The 18,744-nt window shown below is 46.6% G+C and overlaps 1 protein-coding gene and 1 long non-coding RNA gene across 9 annotated transcripts in view; one reads left to right on the forward strand and one right to left on the reverse strand.

Moving 5' to 3' along the window:
• Positions 1-8,183: 8,183 nt before the first annotated feature.
• LOC134479334 (uncharacterized) lies at positions 8,184-12,822 on the forward strand. 2 transcript variants are annotated; one of them, XR_010052510.1, is made up of 3 exons: positions 9,850-12,186; positions 12,330-12,411; positions 12,549-12,822. It is a non-coding gene; the product is annotated as an uncharacterized LOC134479334 (long non-coding RNA). The 2 variants fall into 2 exon arrangements; XR_010052509.1 differs by lacking the exon at positions 12,549-12,822 and having other exon boundaries at positions 8,184-12,186; positions 12,330-12,516.
• Positions 10,848-18,744, reverse strand: part of Klhl29 (kelch-like family member 29) — a 304,134-nt gene continuing 296,237 nt past the window's right edge. For 6 of the 7 annotated variants that reach the window (XM_017594072.3, XM_006239857.5, XM_039111920.2 and 3 more), the window contains 3 exons: positions 17,456-17,649; positions 17,138-17,282; positions 12,448-14,659 (listed from right to left, as the gene is read on the reverse strand). In XM_017594072.3, coding sequence (XP_017449561.1) covers positions 14,476-14,659; positions 17,138-17,282; positions 17,456-17,649 — 523 coding nt within the window. In that variant the 3' untranslated portion in view covers positions 12,448-14,475. Of the gene's footprint in view, positions 14,660-17,137; positions 17,283-17,455; positions 17,650-18,744 lie in introns of all 7 variants that reach the window. The other variant, NM_001106713.3, reaches the window with a different exon arrangement.

The following is an 18,744-nucleotide window of genomic DNA, read 5'->3' on the forward strand; positions in this document are numbered from 1 at the left end:
ACAGAGGATGTGCATGCACTCTGGGCAGAGGTGCAGGGTGATTGCAGGTTCTAGCAGCAATGAAATGTTTTGGATGTCTGTGGACAGTAGGTGGCACGTTGATGTTCACCATATTGTTGCCAGGAAACTCATATTGGGCCATCTGGTCAATGATCTACTTCAGTGACACACATGGCTGGTCTCTGTGACGATGTCCTTGAATGCTTGGTCTGTGTTGGTGGAGTCCAAGGCTGACATCTCAATGAAGGACAGGTTGCTCACTTCTACAAAGGCACATGTAGTGCAGGTGACTCTTGTTGCCCAAGGCATGACGACAGTTGCTGTCTGTATTGTCCCCCGAGCTCCTTCACTCCGTGCTCTACAATCTTGTATATCGTGTGCACCCACCATGCCAGGGTAGTACACGAATGTGATGGTGTGGTAGTGCTCCTAGCTGACTGTCCCCGATGGTCTTGCCATCCACCCAAATGCTTCATGTGGCTGACTCCACCCCCAGTGATGCTTTTGCTCTCTAGGTTCAAATAGTCATGGGTAACGGATAACAGGAGGTGGCTCTTGCCAATACCCGAGTCCCAGAAGAGCACCATGTTGAATAGGAAGTCAGACTCATCAGTCTGAGTCGCTCATTGTGCCCCCAACCAGTTTTATTATCCTCCTGTCAACCAAAGGTCACGAATCAGGTTTCCTAGTCATTATGAATGAATTCATAGATTTAAACACATGAAACATACGAGGCATGTTTACTTTTTTATTTGTAGCGTGTCTGTGTGTCTCTGTGTGGCTATGTGCCTATGAAAGCCAGAAGAAGGTGGTGGGTTCCCTGGAGCTAGTCACAGGGGCTGTGAGCCCTACCCGCTCCGTGTGGAACTGGTCTTCTATCCTCTGCAGGAGCAGTGAGTACTCTTTACCGTAGAATAATCTCTCCAACCCCCAGCATGGTTCAAGTCATCAGTATTGCTGTGCTAAAATGGTGCCGTTTGGCAGTGGTAATCCTGTCAGGTGAGTCTACTCCTGCCGATCTCTGTTCGTGTTAATCTCTCTTCCATCCTGTGGTGGTGATGTCCTCTCTTTGTTCAGGTACTCGTTAGAAGGTTTTTAATGTAGTTTACATGTGCACGTCTGCATGAGTTCATGTACATCATGAGCATGCAGTGTTTCTGGGGGCTAGAGAGATCAGAACCTCTGGAGCTGGAGTTACAGGCAGGTGTGGGTGCTGGGCCCTGACCTGGGTTCTTTGCAAGAGCACTTGGTGCCTCTAATCCCAGACACTGGCAATCATTGTCTTCATGTTTTGTTTCCTGATCAGTATGTGAGTGTGCATGCTGTAGATACACGTACATGTGTGGAATGAGTGTGTATGTCAATTTAGAAGCCAGAGGTCAACACTGCGTATCATTCTTAGAGCCATCCACCTTTTTTTTTTTTTTTTTTGGAAACAGGGTCTCTCCTTAGACCCTAAGCTTGCAAGTTATCAAGCCTGAAGGATCTGCCCTTCTTTCTCTCCCCAATGTGAGGATCCAAAACTTACCACTACACCTCACTTCTTACACAGGTACTGGGCACCCAACTCAGGTCTTCATGTTATACAGTAAGAATTGGCTAAACCATCTCCCCAGCTCTGGTCAATGTCTTTATATTAATCTTTTTCATAAAATAGTTTCGCTTTTTTTTTTTTTTCTGATTTCTGCCCTTCTTTTCTACCTAGTTTGAGCTGAACGATTGGCTCATTTACTGGAAGCCCACCCTCCTTTCTACTGTAAACAGGTTAAACATTCAGATTGCTTTAGCTGCTCTTACATAGCTTGACATTTTAATTTTCATTTGCATTCCTTTAGTTCAAAATGTTTCTGCTTTCCCTTGAAACTTCATTGGCTCCTAAATTATTTAGGTGTGTGTTTAACTTTGAAGTATTTGGCATTTCCCATGTTTTCTGTTACTGATTTCTCATTTAGTTCTTGATATGGCCAAAGATACGCTCTATGTGATTCTAATTATTTTAATTTATTCTGATTTGTGGCCAGAAGAATGGTGTTTTCTTGGCAAATGCCTTCTGTGCCCCTGAAAAAACAATGTGGTGGGTGGTCTTCTGAGTGTCACGTTAATTACTGTGTTACTTGGGGCTTCAGTATCCTGGCTGACTTTTCTGTCTACTCCTATCAGTTACTGGGAGCGGTGTGTTGAACCCGTTGAGTGTAGAGTGTAATTGTGGGTTTGCCCACCTCTCCTTTTGCTTCTATTGCATTTTGCTTCCTGTATCTTGAAGCTCTGCTGTTGGCTGCATCACACTCTGACATGTTATGTGTTCTTAGCACATGGAGTTGTTCGTCACTGTCTTACTCTGCTGCTGGTAACCGCCGAGGCCAGGAGTCTGCGTTGCCCATCCCTCGCCTCCTTACCGCGACCTGTTTTTAAGGAACAACTTTGCTTTTTCCTACCATTTTACTTTTTTCCACCTTTCATCTTTCCACACGTGGGTCAAAAGTCAAAATTGTAACAAATTCATTTTAAAGATCTAATTGGCTGATTTGTTCTTTTTTTTTTTTAATTAGTGATTCCAGAACCTTATAACATCTCATTCTGTTGAGTCATGGGTGTTCCCAGGCCCTGAGCAGAAGAGCTAGTTCTGTACGTGGCAAAGGGCTACAGAAGGCTGGAATGGAACTAAACAGCTTGCTTGGTGTCGGGCTCCTTGGGGTCGGAGCGGAGACCTTAGCGATTGTGCTTGCTCTGAGACTCGGCGGAGCCCTTTCTGACTGGTTGCTGGCAATCTCTGGGAGTTTTGCTTCTTTTCAAGCGTGTTCATTTGCTTGTTTTTAATTCTGAACTTGCTTACTTTGTCATTCTGTTTAATTACCCAGTACTTTATGTAAGTGGTTTGCAGACGTTTGGCCCAAAATCGTGACCTCCCATATAAATTTCACCCATCATACGTAATTTCTTTCTTCAGTGAGGAAAATACATGGCTGTCATTACTCTAGGGCTACATGCTGAATTTTTTAAATCCCAAGAGTCATATGAAGTAGCTAAACTATGAGTACTACCCAAGAGACTGAACAAGTAACCAAATAAACACAGCGCGCCCACCTATGTCTGTCTCTGTCGATGTGACCGATCTTTCATTTTATCTATCATTTTTTCATTGTTTTGCTGTATAGCTCTGGCAAGTCTAGAATCCACTATGTAGCCCATGTTGGCTTTCAACTCATGTTTTCCTTTCCAAACCTCCTGAATACTGGAGTCAAACCTAAATTTGGCTCTTCTTGGCCTCTTGTCTAAGGAAGAGTTTGTCCTCCCCATTTCTCTCAGCATTTTGTCCTCAAGGTTTATCCCCGATGTAGCAGCCCTTGGGATTTCCTTCCCTTTAAAGCCTAAGAGTATTCCAATTATATGGAATACGCTACATTCTGTTTATCCACCCATCCTTCAATGGCCGTGTGGTTGCCTCTGTCTTTGGCTATTTCAGATAACGCTATGAATATCCTTTGAAGTCCCCGCTTTCTTTTTCTTTTATAGATGTGTCCAAAAGTGGAATAGCTGGATCATATGGGAGTTCCATTTTTAATTTTGTGAGGAATTACCATACCGTTTTCCTCGGCGGCTGAGCCAGTTTTGTTCCCACAGAAGGTGCACAGAGGTTTAACTTCCCCACAACCTCACCGACACCGATACGCGTTGCCTTCTTTCCTGGATTTTCAGAGGGTGGGGGCGGAATAGGGAAGGAATGGGCTTCACAGCCATGCTGATGGGTACAACCTGGGCTTTACAGCTGGTGATTGAGCGTATATTTGGATTTTATTCTACGGTTTTTACTCTGCTTTTGCTTTCTCTTCGTCTCCTTTCTTATTCTGTTTGATTCTTTTGGGTTATTTAAATAGCTTTGCTATTACATGTTAATTTCTTGGGTTTCTGGCTGTCTCTGAACAACTTGTAGGGGGTTTCTTTGACACTTTACATAGTTTTTCACTACCTACCTAAAATGAACATTTTTCCATTTTGTACAAAATATAGAAATCTTTAATCCATATGCAAGAGTTGTCATGTGAATTGTATTTGCGTGCATTGAAAACTGCCTCAGACAATGTTTTTCTTTCAAGTGTCACAAATACTTTTAGGAACTTTAGGGTAAAAATAATTTGCTACATCTAAGTAGACATTTATTGTTACCCCCTCAGTTCTGTAGTTCCACATTTCCTTATTTATTCTAAAGAATGTCCGTTAGGGCCAGTGGGATGGAACAACAGGGAGAGGCACTTGTCACCAAGGCTGATGACCTGAGCTTCGTCCCTGGAACCTACACGATGGAAGGCGAGAGCTGAGTCCCACGAGTCGTCATATGACCTCCTCATGTGCACCATGGTGTGTGTGTGTGTGTGTGTGTGTGTGTGTGTGTGTGTGTGTGGTCTGTCTGTATGAGCAAACACACACACAGAAAAATGAAGGCATCAACAAGTAAATGCAATTTAAAGAATGTCTTCAGGATTTCTTTGAAGCAAGTCTGGTAAGGGCAATTTCTTCGTTTTCCTTCATCCGAGAGTCTCTTTGTTTCTGAGGATGTGTTCAATGAATGGAGAATTTGGGGTTGACAGTTCTGTTCTTTCAGGAGTTTCAAATGTTACTTCGGGGCCTTACAGACCCCATGGCTTCCGATAAGGAGTACACCACATTGATGAAGTTCAGAGACCATAATGGAACTTTGTTTGGAGTCCTGGGAATTGCAGTTTGAGAAATACAGACTCAGAGTAGCCCAAGGAAGCTGGGATTGTGCAGGGCTCGTGAAGGGAGAGAGGAGGAGATGACAAAGGTGACTTTTGCAGGGTGTTTGTGAAAGGAAAGTGGTTGATACAGAAAAGTTAGCACAGCAGATGTGTGCAGCCTCTGGGTATCATTACCAGATCCACCTACAACGTTCTACTTGAGCATTGCACAGCATTGTTGCGGAAGAAACATATCATGTTTTAATTTTACAGCCCTGTCTTTGGCTTTGTCTGTGGGCCATGGGTCAGGCAGGAGGGCACTACATATATTATTAGTTCCTTTTCTCCTTGCTATAACCGAATACCCAACACAAAGCAAGGGGCGGGGAGGGGTATCTTAGCTCGCAGTGCTGCGATATCCTCTTCCTTTCCCCCTTTTCATTCAGTGTGGAACTCTAGCCCATGGGATGCCGCACACAGAATTCAGAATGGGCCTCAGTTAAATCTCTCTGCAAATACCATCAACAGGCATGCCCAGTGATGTGCCCCATTAACGCCATAGGAATTTCTTAATGCAATCAAGCTGACAGTTGGAACTGACCGTCACAGCGGGTCCTACATTATCGATCACTAAGACTTTACTAGGGAAAAGAATTATCTGTGACAGTTACAGCTGCAACATTCACTATGGGATGCTGATGGCTCTTGGAGTCTGCTCTGGTTCCAAACTTTATATTCCCTGTGATGGTGGCAGCTCGAGACGTGTGTAACTCCTGATCCCTTAATGGTCTCCTGAGGCCACTTTGAAGAGTCCCTTGTTTGCCTGGCTCTTTGGAGACAGGCACATGGCTAGCCTAGACTGGCCTTGAGCTTGCCAGGTTTGCCCTTGAACTGAGCTGGACCCCTCCCAAGTACTTGAATTGCATGTGTGTGTGTCACTAGGCGGCCTGGCTTTGAAATGTTCTTTCAGTGTTGATTTCAATCATGATTTTCTTTTTTTTTCAAGTTGTGATTTGAATTGTGTTTTATATGTAATACATTGTTTTCTCCAGCTGCTTTTAAAGACTTTGTTTTCTTTCCCTTGACTTTCAAGCATACTGGGCATGGATTCCTCTGATGTTACTCAGTTTGGGACTTACCGATCTTTTGATCTGTAAGTTTAGGTACGCTGTTGGGTTTGGGATTTTTTTAGTCATCATTTCTTCCAATTCTCTGTAGGTACCGAAGTCTTTCTCCTCTTCTATTGGGGGTCTCAAAGAGTTTTCAGTATTAACCCTGCAAGTTCCCGCTATGTTCATTTTAAAGAGATTGTTTATCTACGTGTGTCTAAGTATATCCACATGTGTCTATACGGGTGTGCACACAAAAGACCAGGTCAGAGGTCCTCCACCATTTTCTGCTTACTCCCCTGGTATAGGGTTGCTCCCGGAATACAGGGCTTGCATCGTCTCCATTAGGCTGGAAGCCCGAAATCCCTGATGATCTCCTGTCTCTGCCTGCTTGGTGTTGGGGTTACAGGTTGTGGGCTCCCAAGCTAGATAAGGGACAGTAGAGCATTGCCCATACTCAGGATGTGTCTCAGAGAGCATAGCAAGAGGGGGGCCGCTCCTTACCCAAATCAGGCTTGGGCCTACTCAACTACATAGGACAAAGGCTATGTCAGGATAAAGCCAGTTAGGCCTCTGTTTTCCTGCCAGAGAACTGGCTTCTCAGAAATCCTGTGATGGACAATCTGCTAGTCTAATTGATGTCTCACTGACTTGAGCTATATAAGCCAGCCCCACTATCTCAATAAACGAGCTGTCCTCTGAGACAGTTTCCTGGGTCATATTCACAGCCACTCAAGACCCTGCGCCCCAGCTCCTCGTAACCCCATGTCTGACGGTGCCCAAAGGCTGGTCAGGGGTGGTGGACCTACCGAAGGCGTCTGCAGAATGTCAGCCTCTTACCCACTTGCTAGGACCTGAACTTTTCAGTCCTCAGGGCACTCAACAAGGGCACCAGCTTTAACCACTGAACCACCTCTTTGCCCCCCTCAGAGCATAAATTTGAATAAAGATGGTTTTTTTTCTTCCTATTCTTCAATCGTGGGGGTTTTATCTTTATTTCTTAGAATCATTTCAGCATCTGTGCAGCCTCATGGTTGGTGTTTGTCCATTTTCTCCTGAGAGTTGCTTGATGTGTTCCGAGTTCTTAGATGTTCTTAGTGATCTTGAACTGTGTCGTGGGTATTTTGAATATCGTCTGTGAGGGGCCCGGCTGGGTTAGAGTCTTGTGGGAAGGGTTTTGTTTTGTTTCGTTTCGTTTCGTTTTTCTTTTCTAAGCACCCAGTCAACCTGGTTGTGCTCAGACCAGGCTGGTTTCTGTGCCTGCACCGTCAAAGTCACGTTTCAGTAGCTTTTACGTTCTATCCCTTTGCTAAGCTGAAGTTCCTCCCTGTAAGTCACCGTACATGGCAAAGGGACACTGAAGACACAATTAGCACGAGCTGGGGAGGTTATTGGGGGTTCTTGTGGGAGTCTGACATAATCACGGTGCGTCTTACTACATGGACACAGGAAAACTAGATTCTTCCTAGAGCCTCCAGGAGGGGTACAGGTATTGGTACCCCTTGTCTTAGCTCCCAGACGCCGGTTTGGATTTACAGTGTCCACAGGCTTCAAGGCTTATGGGCGCTTTGAAGCACAGTCACATGTACCCCAGAGGGAGCTGGTGATGGTCAGCAATGGAGCGTAGACCTGGAGCCGGGGCCTCGAGTCTGGCCAGTTCTTCACATGTAGAGCTCAGCATTTTGTGTGGTCCCATAGAGAACACCCAGTTTCTCTTCTGGACACTGCTGCTGTGAGGAGATGAATTCATTCCTGGAACTCACCTGACATTGAGTCTGGACAGGTCTATCGAGAGTTTTTCTTCTGGGATTCTGGCTGCCCCAGAGACTGAGTTCGGAGGTACAGAATTCTGTGTCTGTTTCTCACAGGCCTTCACAGTCAAACACAAGTGTCTGTGTTTTGTTTTAGGAGGGTGCTGGAGATTCAGACTCGAATCCCATCTTCCCAGCCCTACCCACCCCCTTTCCACTCTCCCTCAGTCTGATTATAAGATACACAAGCTTGGCTGCTGAGAATGTAGTGAGGTGGGAGACGTGGAGGGTAGAAGTGTGGGTTCAGGGTAGACACCGATGAAAACAGGAAAGAATGGGGTATGTGAGGCATCAATGCAAACACAGCTTCCCCCCTGCCCTGAAACTCTCTACCTGCAGGAGAGGCTGGCGTGTAGATAGTGAGGACTGCAGTTTGTCTTTTGGATCTGGTGTAAGGCCTTGGGTGTTAGAGGTTGAGGTAACTCTCAGGAGGAGGGATGCTTTCCAGGGCGTGAACTCAAGCTGTGACCGCTAAATTGGGAGACGTTGGAAAGCACCAAGAACTGAACATTATGGCCTAGAGAGGGAATTCAGGGGCTGGGGCTGGGGCTGGGGGTGTAGCTGTGCATAGCATGCACAAAAACCTGGGTTGGCACATGCCTGTGACCCTGGGACTTGGGGGTAAACCAGAAAAGTCAGAAGTTCAAGATTACCCTCATCCTTGACTGTGTAAAAAAAACCTAGAGGCCAGAATGGGATATACCCAAGTGTGGTGTTACAATTTCATAGGTGTAACTGATTCCGATGATAATGAAAGAGATGCCCGGTAAGGTATTATTTAATATATTTGACCTAAATTATAAAGTGCCCTGAGCTCCTAATTCCTCAAGCAATGATAAATCGGTAACCATTGGTCTGAAATTGTATGTGGTTGGAGTCTCAAAGGCACAGAGAAGAACACGGTCCTGAGGAACTCTGAGCGCCATCAAAGGACGTGTATGAGTGACCTGTGTCATGTTTCAGTGGTCATTATAGTAGGGCCTCTTCCAGCGTTCTCATTGTGGCAAAAGTTAAAATCGATTTTAGTATGAGAGTCTAGTATCTCTAATCACTGGGTATAGTTACTTTGTTTATAGCGTCAGATTCCCTGAGAAAGTCTTGAACATTAATTAACTTTTTGTTTGCTTTAGAATTTTAATAAATGTTAAGAGCTCGACAGGTAGCAGGTGCCAATCACGTGGGTGGTGGCGGCAGGGAGACCAGAAATTCAAGACCAGCTTTGGTCTTGAATACAAGTAGTTTTGAGGGAAGGCTGGGGTGTATAAAGACCTGCCTTTAAGGACAAATTAAAAGGAGGGCTCTGTAACACTGCACTTGGTGTGTCACTGAAGTAAAGGCTGTTTGGGGTAAGGAGTTTGAAATTCTTCCATGCATTTAAAAGGGAGCATCGGATCAGTGTGTCTGGTAGCTTGGAAGCTTACCATATGTCGCTGAAGACGTTTAATGGATTATATTTAAGAAGAAAGCAATTGCCTATCACACAGTTAAATAAATCTCCATTGCGGATCAATGTTGCTGCGCTGAGTTCCACATTGATTGAACTTAGTCGTTCTCAGAAACAAAAACCTAGATTATGAGAAAGCTTTCATCCCCACAGTCCCCAGGTTTTATGCTGGGGTTGGCTGTGACTTTGTCTGCCAACACAAATATTCACGTCAAACATGTGGGAACTAGAACTTCTTTATGTTTTAATGTGGTATTTTAATGAAATGCTAGAATTGCCATGAACAGTTTCGAATTTAAATACAGGTGAATGAAAGGAAGGAGACTTGGTCTTGGAGTCAAGGGCACTAAGCAAGGGCTGCTTTGGAAGTCATATGCTTAGCAAGGGTTCTCAAGCCACTGAGCTGGCCCTGGATACCGACAGGTCACAGACTGAGTTGTGGATGTCTTAGAGCCCGGTGGGTTTACCTGAGTAGCCTCTGCAGGACTGTGTCAAGACCAAGTTCCCGTACCATTCATTTTCTCTGAGCTCCTATGTGCTGATTACTCCCTTCTTAAGTGCGGAGATACGGCCCTGTGAGCTGACGCAGCTGAGGATGCAAATGAGATACTTTGTGCAGTCATGCCACGTGAGCGGGTTACTGTGGTCTGATGGCCTTCGCATGCTGGCCTAGTGGTGCAGGCCTATGACTGCACTCAGGAGGTTGAGGCAGGAGGACCTTAAGTTCAAGGACAGCCTTGATGACTTAATACGACCTGTTGCAAAATAATAAAAAGGAGGGAGGGAGCAAGGGAGCGAGGGAGCGAGGGAGCGAGGGAGCGAGGGAGCGAGGGAGCGAGGGAGAGGGAGAGGGAGAGGGAGAGAGAGAGAGAGAGAGAGAGAGAGAGAGAGAGAGAGAGAGAGAGAGAGAGAGAAGAGCTAGGGATACGGTTCTAGAGTACTTGCTTAGCATGTATGAAGATTGTCTTGTCTCCAATCCTGGAGGGAGAGTAAGAAAATGAGGAAGAGGAAGAAGAAGAGGAAGAGGAGAAAGAGGAGGAGGAGGGGGAAGAAGAGGAAGAGAAGGAGGTAAAGATCTTCACGAAATCTTGGTAATGTATGTTTGACAATCTGTTGTCTTATAATTTTCTCAGATATTTTATTCTGAATCCTTTCTGATTTCCTTACTGCTTACAGTGGTCAGCACCACACAGGCATACACACACACACACACACACACACACACACACACACACACACACAGAGAGAGAGAGAGAGAGAGAGAGAGAGAGAGAGAGAGAATTTTTTAGATCAAAACTCAGGGAAGCATTACTTTCTGTCTCTCATTAATGATTTTAATGTTTTGATTTAAACACATGTCCATGTCCAGGGATTGGGGACATAAGTTCAGTGGCTTAACCCTGGATGTGATTTCCTAGTACTGCAGAAAAATAAAACAAAAAAAGAAAAAGGAAAAGAAACCCATATGCATAGCATATCTACCTTTTTATTACAGAATTATAGAATTACTTATAATTATATAAATTCTTGAAAAGAGGAAATAATAAATGCTCGCAATCCCATGAGTACAATGACAGGACTGTACACTGGTTATCTTGTATAGACATAAGGGTTTCTGAGGTAGCTTGGGGAAGAAGGACCCTGGTCTTGGAGTTGTTAGCGCCTCTCTAGGCAGTCCTGCAAAGGAGGTTCTTCTATGTACACTTATACACAGGCATATACATCTCCCACCGTGGCTGCATATCTTAAGCTACAATCTTGGACAAATATGAATTTTCTTTGTGTGTGTGTGTGTGTCTTTTATACCTGAATCTTGAGGATCCAGGGCTTTGAGAGCTTAGCATGGTGCTCAGCGCATCCTTAGTGTTGACAAGTAAGTGCCACTCATGCTCCCACGCCATTGTGACAGAATAGTTGGTGTTCTTTTCCCAGAGTTCATGTCATTTCTTTATGGCTGTCTAGAAGTGATTTCTCAGTGCTCCTCCAGCTCATGATACGGGGTGCCCGATGCCTTGCCAGCTGTCCCTCTGCAGAGCCCTTAGGACTACGTCAGAATCTCACGCTCCTTCTCAGCACAGCTTCCCCTTATGGTCTAGGGATCTAACTTACTCAGTGGCTACAAGGTATGACCTCATTCATTGTCAACTTCTGGTGTTGAATTTCCATTTTTACTTGTGGATTCCGCTTGCCAGCACCTTGTATTTATTTCTCTCTTAGGTCTAACACCCAACTAACATTTCCCAGTTGCATTACCTAGTTTCTCTAGTGAAGATACTGTTTTACGGTTTATCACACAGGCAATAGACACTTCTGTGGATTGCCCTCTTATTTTGAAGTTCTTAAAACACAATGTGCACCGTCTTCTCATCCTCTTTGTTAGATCAGGCAGTTGTGCCTCGAAAGTTCTTGTGGCGGGTCTCCCAATCCTGTGAACTCATCTGTCTTTTTATGGAATCTGTTCACCACACAGAGTTAGGTATAAAACACAGAGACCCTTCATGGACCACAAGAACATGTTCCTTCATTTAAACAAATGAAATAGTTAAGAATGGAGCTAACAGACTGCTTTTAATCACAGGTTATGTCACCTTTCTCTTCATGGTTGGCTTCTTCTAGACAGTCTCTGTCCTTCCTTGCAGGATGGATGGTCCTAGGGAACTAGTGATTTGTCAGGAGTATGGTCTACTCATCCCAAGGTTTCAGCCAAGTTATTAGGAGAGCCCCTCCTCTCACTTCCTGTTCCCTTTACTAAGCTTTTGTTTCCAAGGAGACACTAGGTCTTGGTAAGATTTAGGGATTAAGGACATGGGGGCTTCATGTGGATGACTATGCTGGAAAATCTACCCTCTCTTCCCAAATTTCCTTCCTGACAGAGGCATTTCCATATTGCATGCGAAGTAAGTAGCCTTGCCTGGGCATGGCAAAGTGGTCTGTGTGATGGACGATGGACGAGAGAACCCTGCAACTGAGGAAGCAAGGAGGCCACCCTGCCTGGTTCTTAGCATGGAAATCACACTTGATTTTCTTCCTGGAGGAAGTGTCTTGAGAAAATAAAAAAAGGGCCCCACCCCTGGGCAGAAGCGAAGGGGGTAAAAGCGAGCTCTGGATCTTTCAGATGCATGGCCGTGGTAAGACAAGTTCAGGAGCTAAGGGGACAGTCTGGGTCAATTCCATGGTATCTCAGAGTCTCTAAGTCAGCTTTTGACATCCAGCTGTTCCTCACTGGAGGTCACTGTTCATCTGTCCCTTTCCCCTTCTCTCTCATCATCAGAACCTACACGGGCCACCTGTAAGAGGACACACACTCTGATGACCAAGAGGAAGAGCAGGAGTGTGGCGTCGTTGAGGCAATGGTGATGGCACACAAAGACATTGTGTTGGCTTCTGAGTCTAGATCTATAAATATATTTATTATAATATAACAACTTAACAATAAACATATACTATGTACAATACCATTACAGAGAACCCTGTTTTATATCATTCACAGAAATAGCCAGTTTTGCTCCAGTGTGATAGATGAGGAGAGAAACGGAATTTCAGCATCATCTGCGGAGTCTTGTTGACCACTAACACCTCCCTTGGAGGCAGATGCACGCCAATGCTCATATTCGCCCTGCCCCAGGCAGTTAGAAATTTGTGCTCCAGTCCTTGGGTTCACACTTGCACCCTGTTTGACATAAATACTTTAAATGACATACAATGTATGTAGTTTTGTGCTTATTACTTTTTTTAAATAATAAATAATATTAAAAACTGCATAACGAAGCTCGGTATCTTGTCAAGTGGGAGCCACACTTGTGATGCTAGAAGTTGATGCCCGTCGTTAGGACTGGAATTTTGTGTCGTCCAATACTGAGTGATGGAAAGCGCGTAGTGTCTCTTTCTCTCTGTCAATGGTTCTTATCATGAAGTGATGGCAAGTCGACTTTCCAGGTAGAAAAATGGTGTGTATTTGGTTACTAACTTCAACTAAACAGCGCGGTGGCGGCGGCCTTCTTCCTGCCCTGGAATGGAGACTGATTACCGGGTGAGGTTTGAGGGTCTAAGGACTTAATGGGAAGGCCTTTCTCTTTTGAGCCTCGTTGGGACCTCTCCTGGCTTCCCTTTTCTCAGGTTACTATGCAACGAGGCAACAAGAAGAGTGTTTCTGCTTGTGCCCCCTCAGGCCGTGGCTGTCATGGCTCGTCTAAGAAGGCTGTCCCCATCCTGAGAGCTCTCGTGGCAGGTGCCTTCAATATATAGCTATAAATATCAAAAATAGTCTCCTGTGCTTTGTAGACATTTCTTCTCCCTCCCTCCCTCCCTCAGTCCCTTTCCTGGGGCCTGGGTCCTCAGCTTTACCTCACAGAGGGAGCTGGACTGGTGTCAGGAGCCAGAACCATGTTCTTCCAGAATAGACCCTTCCTTCTGACAATGCCCCTGCAAGGCATGGTCTTCCGGGACTGTCTGGGAGTTAACTTTTTCCAAAAATAAAGTGGGGGGCATGGCCCACCTCAGGAGAGATCCTCTATTCTGCACATAGAAAAATGAGAGCCAGTGCCCTACCTCTGGCGCTACCTACAAAGAGCTTTGGGAAGTCCCACAGCGTTCTCCCTCTTGTGGCCTCCTTCTCTCGGTACTTAAAAATAGCCTTTTGTGTATCAAGAAAATGCCTTGGAAATCTAAATAATTCATACTGGTTAAGAGAAAGCTAGTGTACCCGCCATGTCCTTTTGCAGCAAAACCATGGTAGAAAAACCCATGAAGGACAGGCGGCTCTTCCCAAGCGACCACTGCGGCTGCGAGCCCTGGCTCTGCACGTGCAGCTGGCCCTCTATCCCGTCTGGTGGCAACGAGCCCCTCTCCTAGGCCTTGGTGCTGCGCAGTCCCTTCCCTCTTTTTTCTCTCGGCCACTTGAAAGTGTAGATAGGTTTAAAAAGAAAAAAAAACTGAAAAATAAAATTAAAAAAAAAAACCCAAAAGTAGGAATCAAAGTGATAAGGACACTTTGACCTTATTCCAAAAGAGCGTGATGCCCCAAATTGTCACAGGATAAACTGATCTATGGTGGTTTAGGGATCAAGCTTGCTCTGCAAGAAGGAAAAAAACAGCTTCTCTCCCAGTTGAAAAATATGTGAAACTATTGCACCGGGCAGAGTGAGCGCCCTCTGTTCAGAGCAAGTGCCTCAGCTGGCCAGCGAGCCTGGGCTCCGTGCGTTCCAGGTTCCGGCTGCCCGGAGCACTGTGCCCCGCTTCACCCAAAAGGCGAGGATGATTTTCCTACATTCAATGTAGAGAATATTCGAAATGTTAGCGCAGTGAGTTTCTTGATTGTGTTTTGTGGGCCTCTTGTTGGTGTCGAAAGGTAACCACGGCGTGTGGTAGTCACCTCACCGGACTTGTCCCATAGACTCGTCTTGGGCTTCCCACCGATGTCAGCCGCTTTGAATATACTTCTTTATCACGACACAGCCGTGTCTGAACACAGGACAGGGCATGTGGGGTAGGAGGGTCCATGTGTTGGTTGTGGGCTCGTAGGCTTCCATGTTGCCCAGGGCTGGTCCCTCACTGCTCACGATGCCTCCAGTTGCATAAATTTTACCATCAAGCACCACAGCACTATGAGAGGGAAAGGTGGACAGAGAGTTAGGCCTTGAATCTCCATATTGGTTCTGGAGACAAGTCCCGACACTGTGCTGGCTGCGGGCCCCGTGGACTCTCTTTGCACAGGTTATGTGGGGGTCTTGCTCTTTTTTAGCCCCCTAACCTGGGCAAATAAACAACGAAACAACAATGTAAAAAAAGAAATTTAACTCCAAGTTTATCTCCACCAGCCTCGGCTCCTGGAATGATGACTGATTACTTATTAGTAAATGCATTGGCCATATGCCTTGGCTCATTCCCTGACTGGCTCGTAACTTAGCCCAGTTAAACTATTCTGTGTCTAGCACTTGGTTAGCTTCCTCTCTTGAGGCCCGGCCTACTTCTTTCTACACGGCTTCTCTGCATCTATTTTCTCAGCGTCTCCCTGAGTTCATCTACCTGCTGGTTTATAGCTGTCTCCTCGGTCTATCTCATCTGCATTCTCTTGAATCTCTCTTATTCTCTCACTATCTCCCAGAATCCTCTCTTCCTGCCAGTGTCCCACCTCCTATTTCCTGCTTCAGCTCATTGGCCATCGGCTCTTTTAATTGACAGATGATGTTTATAAGAGATTCCCTCTACACAACAGCTAGAACATTTTCCTCATAGGAACACACAGGACATCATGCAATACTATTCTGCGGGGAGGGATGCTCATTTCCATTAGTCTTCTTCTCAGCAAGGCTGAGAAACTAAGGGCAGCTGCAAAGGGGTTGCTTCTGCCCATCTCTGGGCCTTCACTGAACCTCTTTTCCTCCTGCGCATACAGAGTCTACTGACTATTGGGAACATAATTCAAAATGGGTTAGATCTATCCAAGTAGCAGACCTGTAATTGGGGAGGTTTGCAGCGGCCCAGGGACCTTAAGAATCCCACCTTCTTCCTTTCTCCTCCGTGTATGTGACCTGGGCTGCTTCCACCTGTAACTCAAGGACTAAGCATGCTCTGCAGGATGACCAATAGCTCTACCTGGACCTGTCCCGAGTGACACTCACTGACTGGGGAATGCTATCCCAGCCAGCTCTTCCAGAAGTCCAGGGTTCTGCTCTTTCTGTACTTCTTTAAACTTTTCTTCAGTAAGTTTATTCTGTGTATTTTTCTTGCATGTATGTATGTGTATAACATGCATGCCTAGTGTCTGCAGAAGTCAGATCTGGAACTGTAGTTATGGATAGTTGTGAGCCACCATGTGGGTGCTGGGAATCAAGCCCAGGTCCTTCGCAAGAGCAACACGGGCTCTTATCTACTAAGCCACGTCTCTAGCCCTGCCCTTGCTTCTTGATGCATTTCAATTATTGCTCTAGCACGTTTCTAGCCCCATCGTTTTCCTTCATTCCATCTAGTGGCCATTTCTCTTTGACTAGATCTTGAAAATGGACCCAGAAGTTTTCCAAGGCCCTGAACAGAACACGGCCAGATGTCGAGATTTCTTATCAGTCACTGAGGCTTCTATCAGGTTCTCTTCTAGTTCCTTGCTACCCTGGGTGTCCATGCTCCTCTTTTAGGGCCAACTATTTCCCTGTTTCTCTCAAAAGGCCCAGTTTCTACCCACCCCTGCTACTTAGTCTTCCCTGCTACTTGTAGTCTCCGGTGAAGCATGGGCCTCTTCACCATTGACTCAGTACTCCAGTTAGACCACAAGTGGTGCTGAGGGGATAAACCTGAGGAATCGCAACTCCACCAGGAGCTTCTTGGTTCTTTGATCTGTCAGAGGAGACAGACTTGCTCAGGCCAGAGAAGCTACATATCCAAGCTGTAGTACCATGTGAGGAGGGAGGGTTTTAATCTTCTGTAGTAATGCCATACAAACAATAGATACTCAATAAATGCTCCTTGTTATTGCCTCTGCATAGGTAACAGGGTATCTGGGACCCATCTCATTCTTTGTTCCTCTTAGATTATCAGTAAAGGATGAGGCCAGAAGAGCAAGGACTGGGAGCCTCACTGACCTGAGGTCAGTGTCCTAGGAGCCAATCTGCATTCCATCCCTTCTTTCCCTGTGTGCTTTCATCTAGTCACTACCCTAGGAGACTCTAGAGCATGTGTGTGTTGTGCTCTTGCCCGGTCCATCATGGAGCTCACACAGTTACCAGAGCATTTCCCTCAGAGGCCTTGACAAGTCACCCTGCGGGGAACCTGGCCTTGCTCCTCACAGAAGGGAGGATAGCTTTGACGTCTCTTGCAGTGTGAGATAAGGTCCTGTGGAACCACAGTGTGAGGACTGCTTCCATCACAGGAAACCTTCACAGGTGCTCTCGGGGGTTCCGCACTGTACTCTAGCCCAGGCATCCATTTCTGTGGGTACTTAGGAGGGAGGGCCATTGCTCCAGGTTTGCAATTGCTTTGGGTCTGGGGAGGCAGTCAGTCCTGCAACCATGTTTCTCCCGACATGGTCACCCGTGCACCCCTCCCCTGCCTCACTCCTTCACAACCCCAGCTGAGGTACCCCTTCACCTGCAGAACTGCCGAGAGTGATTCATGTTCGGCCCCGCCTTGATGTTGCCTTTTTCTGGGTCGTAGATGGTGGTGGCTCTGGCATAAGCTCCTCCCAGGATGAACACAAAGCCATTGAGGGTGACAGCCGGTGCATACTTGTTGTCTGTGAGAATGGCAGAGCAGGTGGTCAGGGCATGAGGACGTATGGCCCCTCCTCTTTCTTTCCCAGTAGTGTTTCCAATAGCAGTGTGTCACTGATTGCCCGGCGGACAGGCTGGGGGACAGGAGCAGCCTGAGCCTTGACTGGCTTGCCCTTCTCTAGGCACTAGTTCTTACCTATCATTGGGGACTCGATGAAGCTCCACGTGTTGGTCTGTGGCACATAGGACTGGAGGACACCCGCCGCTCGGCCCGCCTCATTCACCCCACCAAACACGTAGATCTTACCGCCACACACAGTGGCCGCTGCTGAGTGTACCGCCTTAGGCAGAGGGGCTACTGCCTCCCATTGGTTAGTGATAGTGTCGTACCTGTGAAGAGGAGAAAGAGAGAGTCCTTGTGCAAGGCAGGCCACAGCCCGGGGCAGCAGCACACGGGGAATCCAGCACCTGCCTTCTGCCTTCAGCATCAATGGCTTAGCCTAAGCCCTCGGATAGAGACACAGGCTTGAGCCACTTCCAGGTGGTGCTCCAGACTGGTGGTGTAGTAAAGGACAAGGCCAGAAGAGCAAGGACTGGGAGCTTCACTGGGCCTTTTGCTGCCTGCCAGCCTTAGTGTAGATCGTGCCCTTGCTTACATAGTGAGCATCTCTGGGGTGATGGTGCAGCCAGTGTCCACTTGGGGACACCAGGGCGAGCTAAGTGCCATTTTTACCTTCAAGTGGGGAGGTGGTGCAAAATCCAATAGTGGTGAAGGACGGTGCGTCATGATGATGGGGGGGGGGCAACAAGCACACAATAGGACAGCCAGCTTTCTCTCAGAGGAGGGCTAGCCTTCTCTGGAGAGTGATCTGGGGTTGGGCCTGGAGACGTGAAGGAGCTATCAATGAACAAATGGGGTCAGGAAGCTCACTGAGGGTAAAGAGGTAAATGTGGACCCACTGGTGTTTGAGGGGCACCTAGCATGGTTCATAGAGGCTGGGTAGGTTAGAAAACCGTACGTGCCAAGTTCAGGGACTTGGGCTTTGGTGTCCTGAACAGTGGGGAAGCCCTAAAGGTTTAAGCAGGGAAATAATACAATCCAAACAGACGAGAGAGAGAGAGAGAGAGAGAGAGAGAGAGAGAGAGAGAGAGAGAGAGAGAGAGTACTGTGACTGCAGGGCAGGGAGGCTGACTCAGGGAGAACAGTTAGACTAGTCACCCCACAGGAAGCTTAATGAGAAGTAAATAATGAGTTTGGGTCAAAGGCTGAGGAGTGTGAGGAACTGGACCCAGGAGAGTTGAGGTACATTTGCTGCAGGGATGCTGTAGCTGAGAGGGTTGGGGCTACATAGGGTACTTGGGGTCTTTGTCTTGGAAAGACTGGAGAGGAAGCCAGCGGACAAAGAAGAATTCAGTTTTAATCAGTGTCTGCGGGTCCCTGTCAGGACTGCATGGTGGGCAGTTGGGTACGAAGATCTGGGTTGA

Source organism: Rattus norvegicus, chromosome 6 (assembly GCF_036323735.1).
Source record: "Rattus norvegicus strain BN/NHsdMcwi chromosome 6, GRCr8, whole genome shotgun sequence".
NCBI classification, from domain to species: domain Eukaryota; kingdom Metazoa; phylum Chordata; class Mammalia; order Rodentia; family Muridae; genus Rattus; species Rattus norvegicus.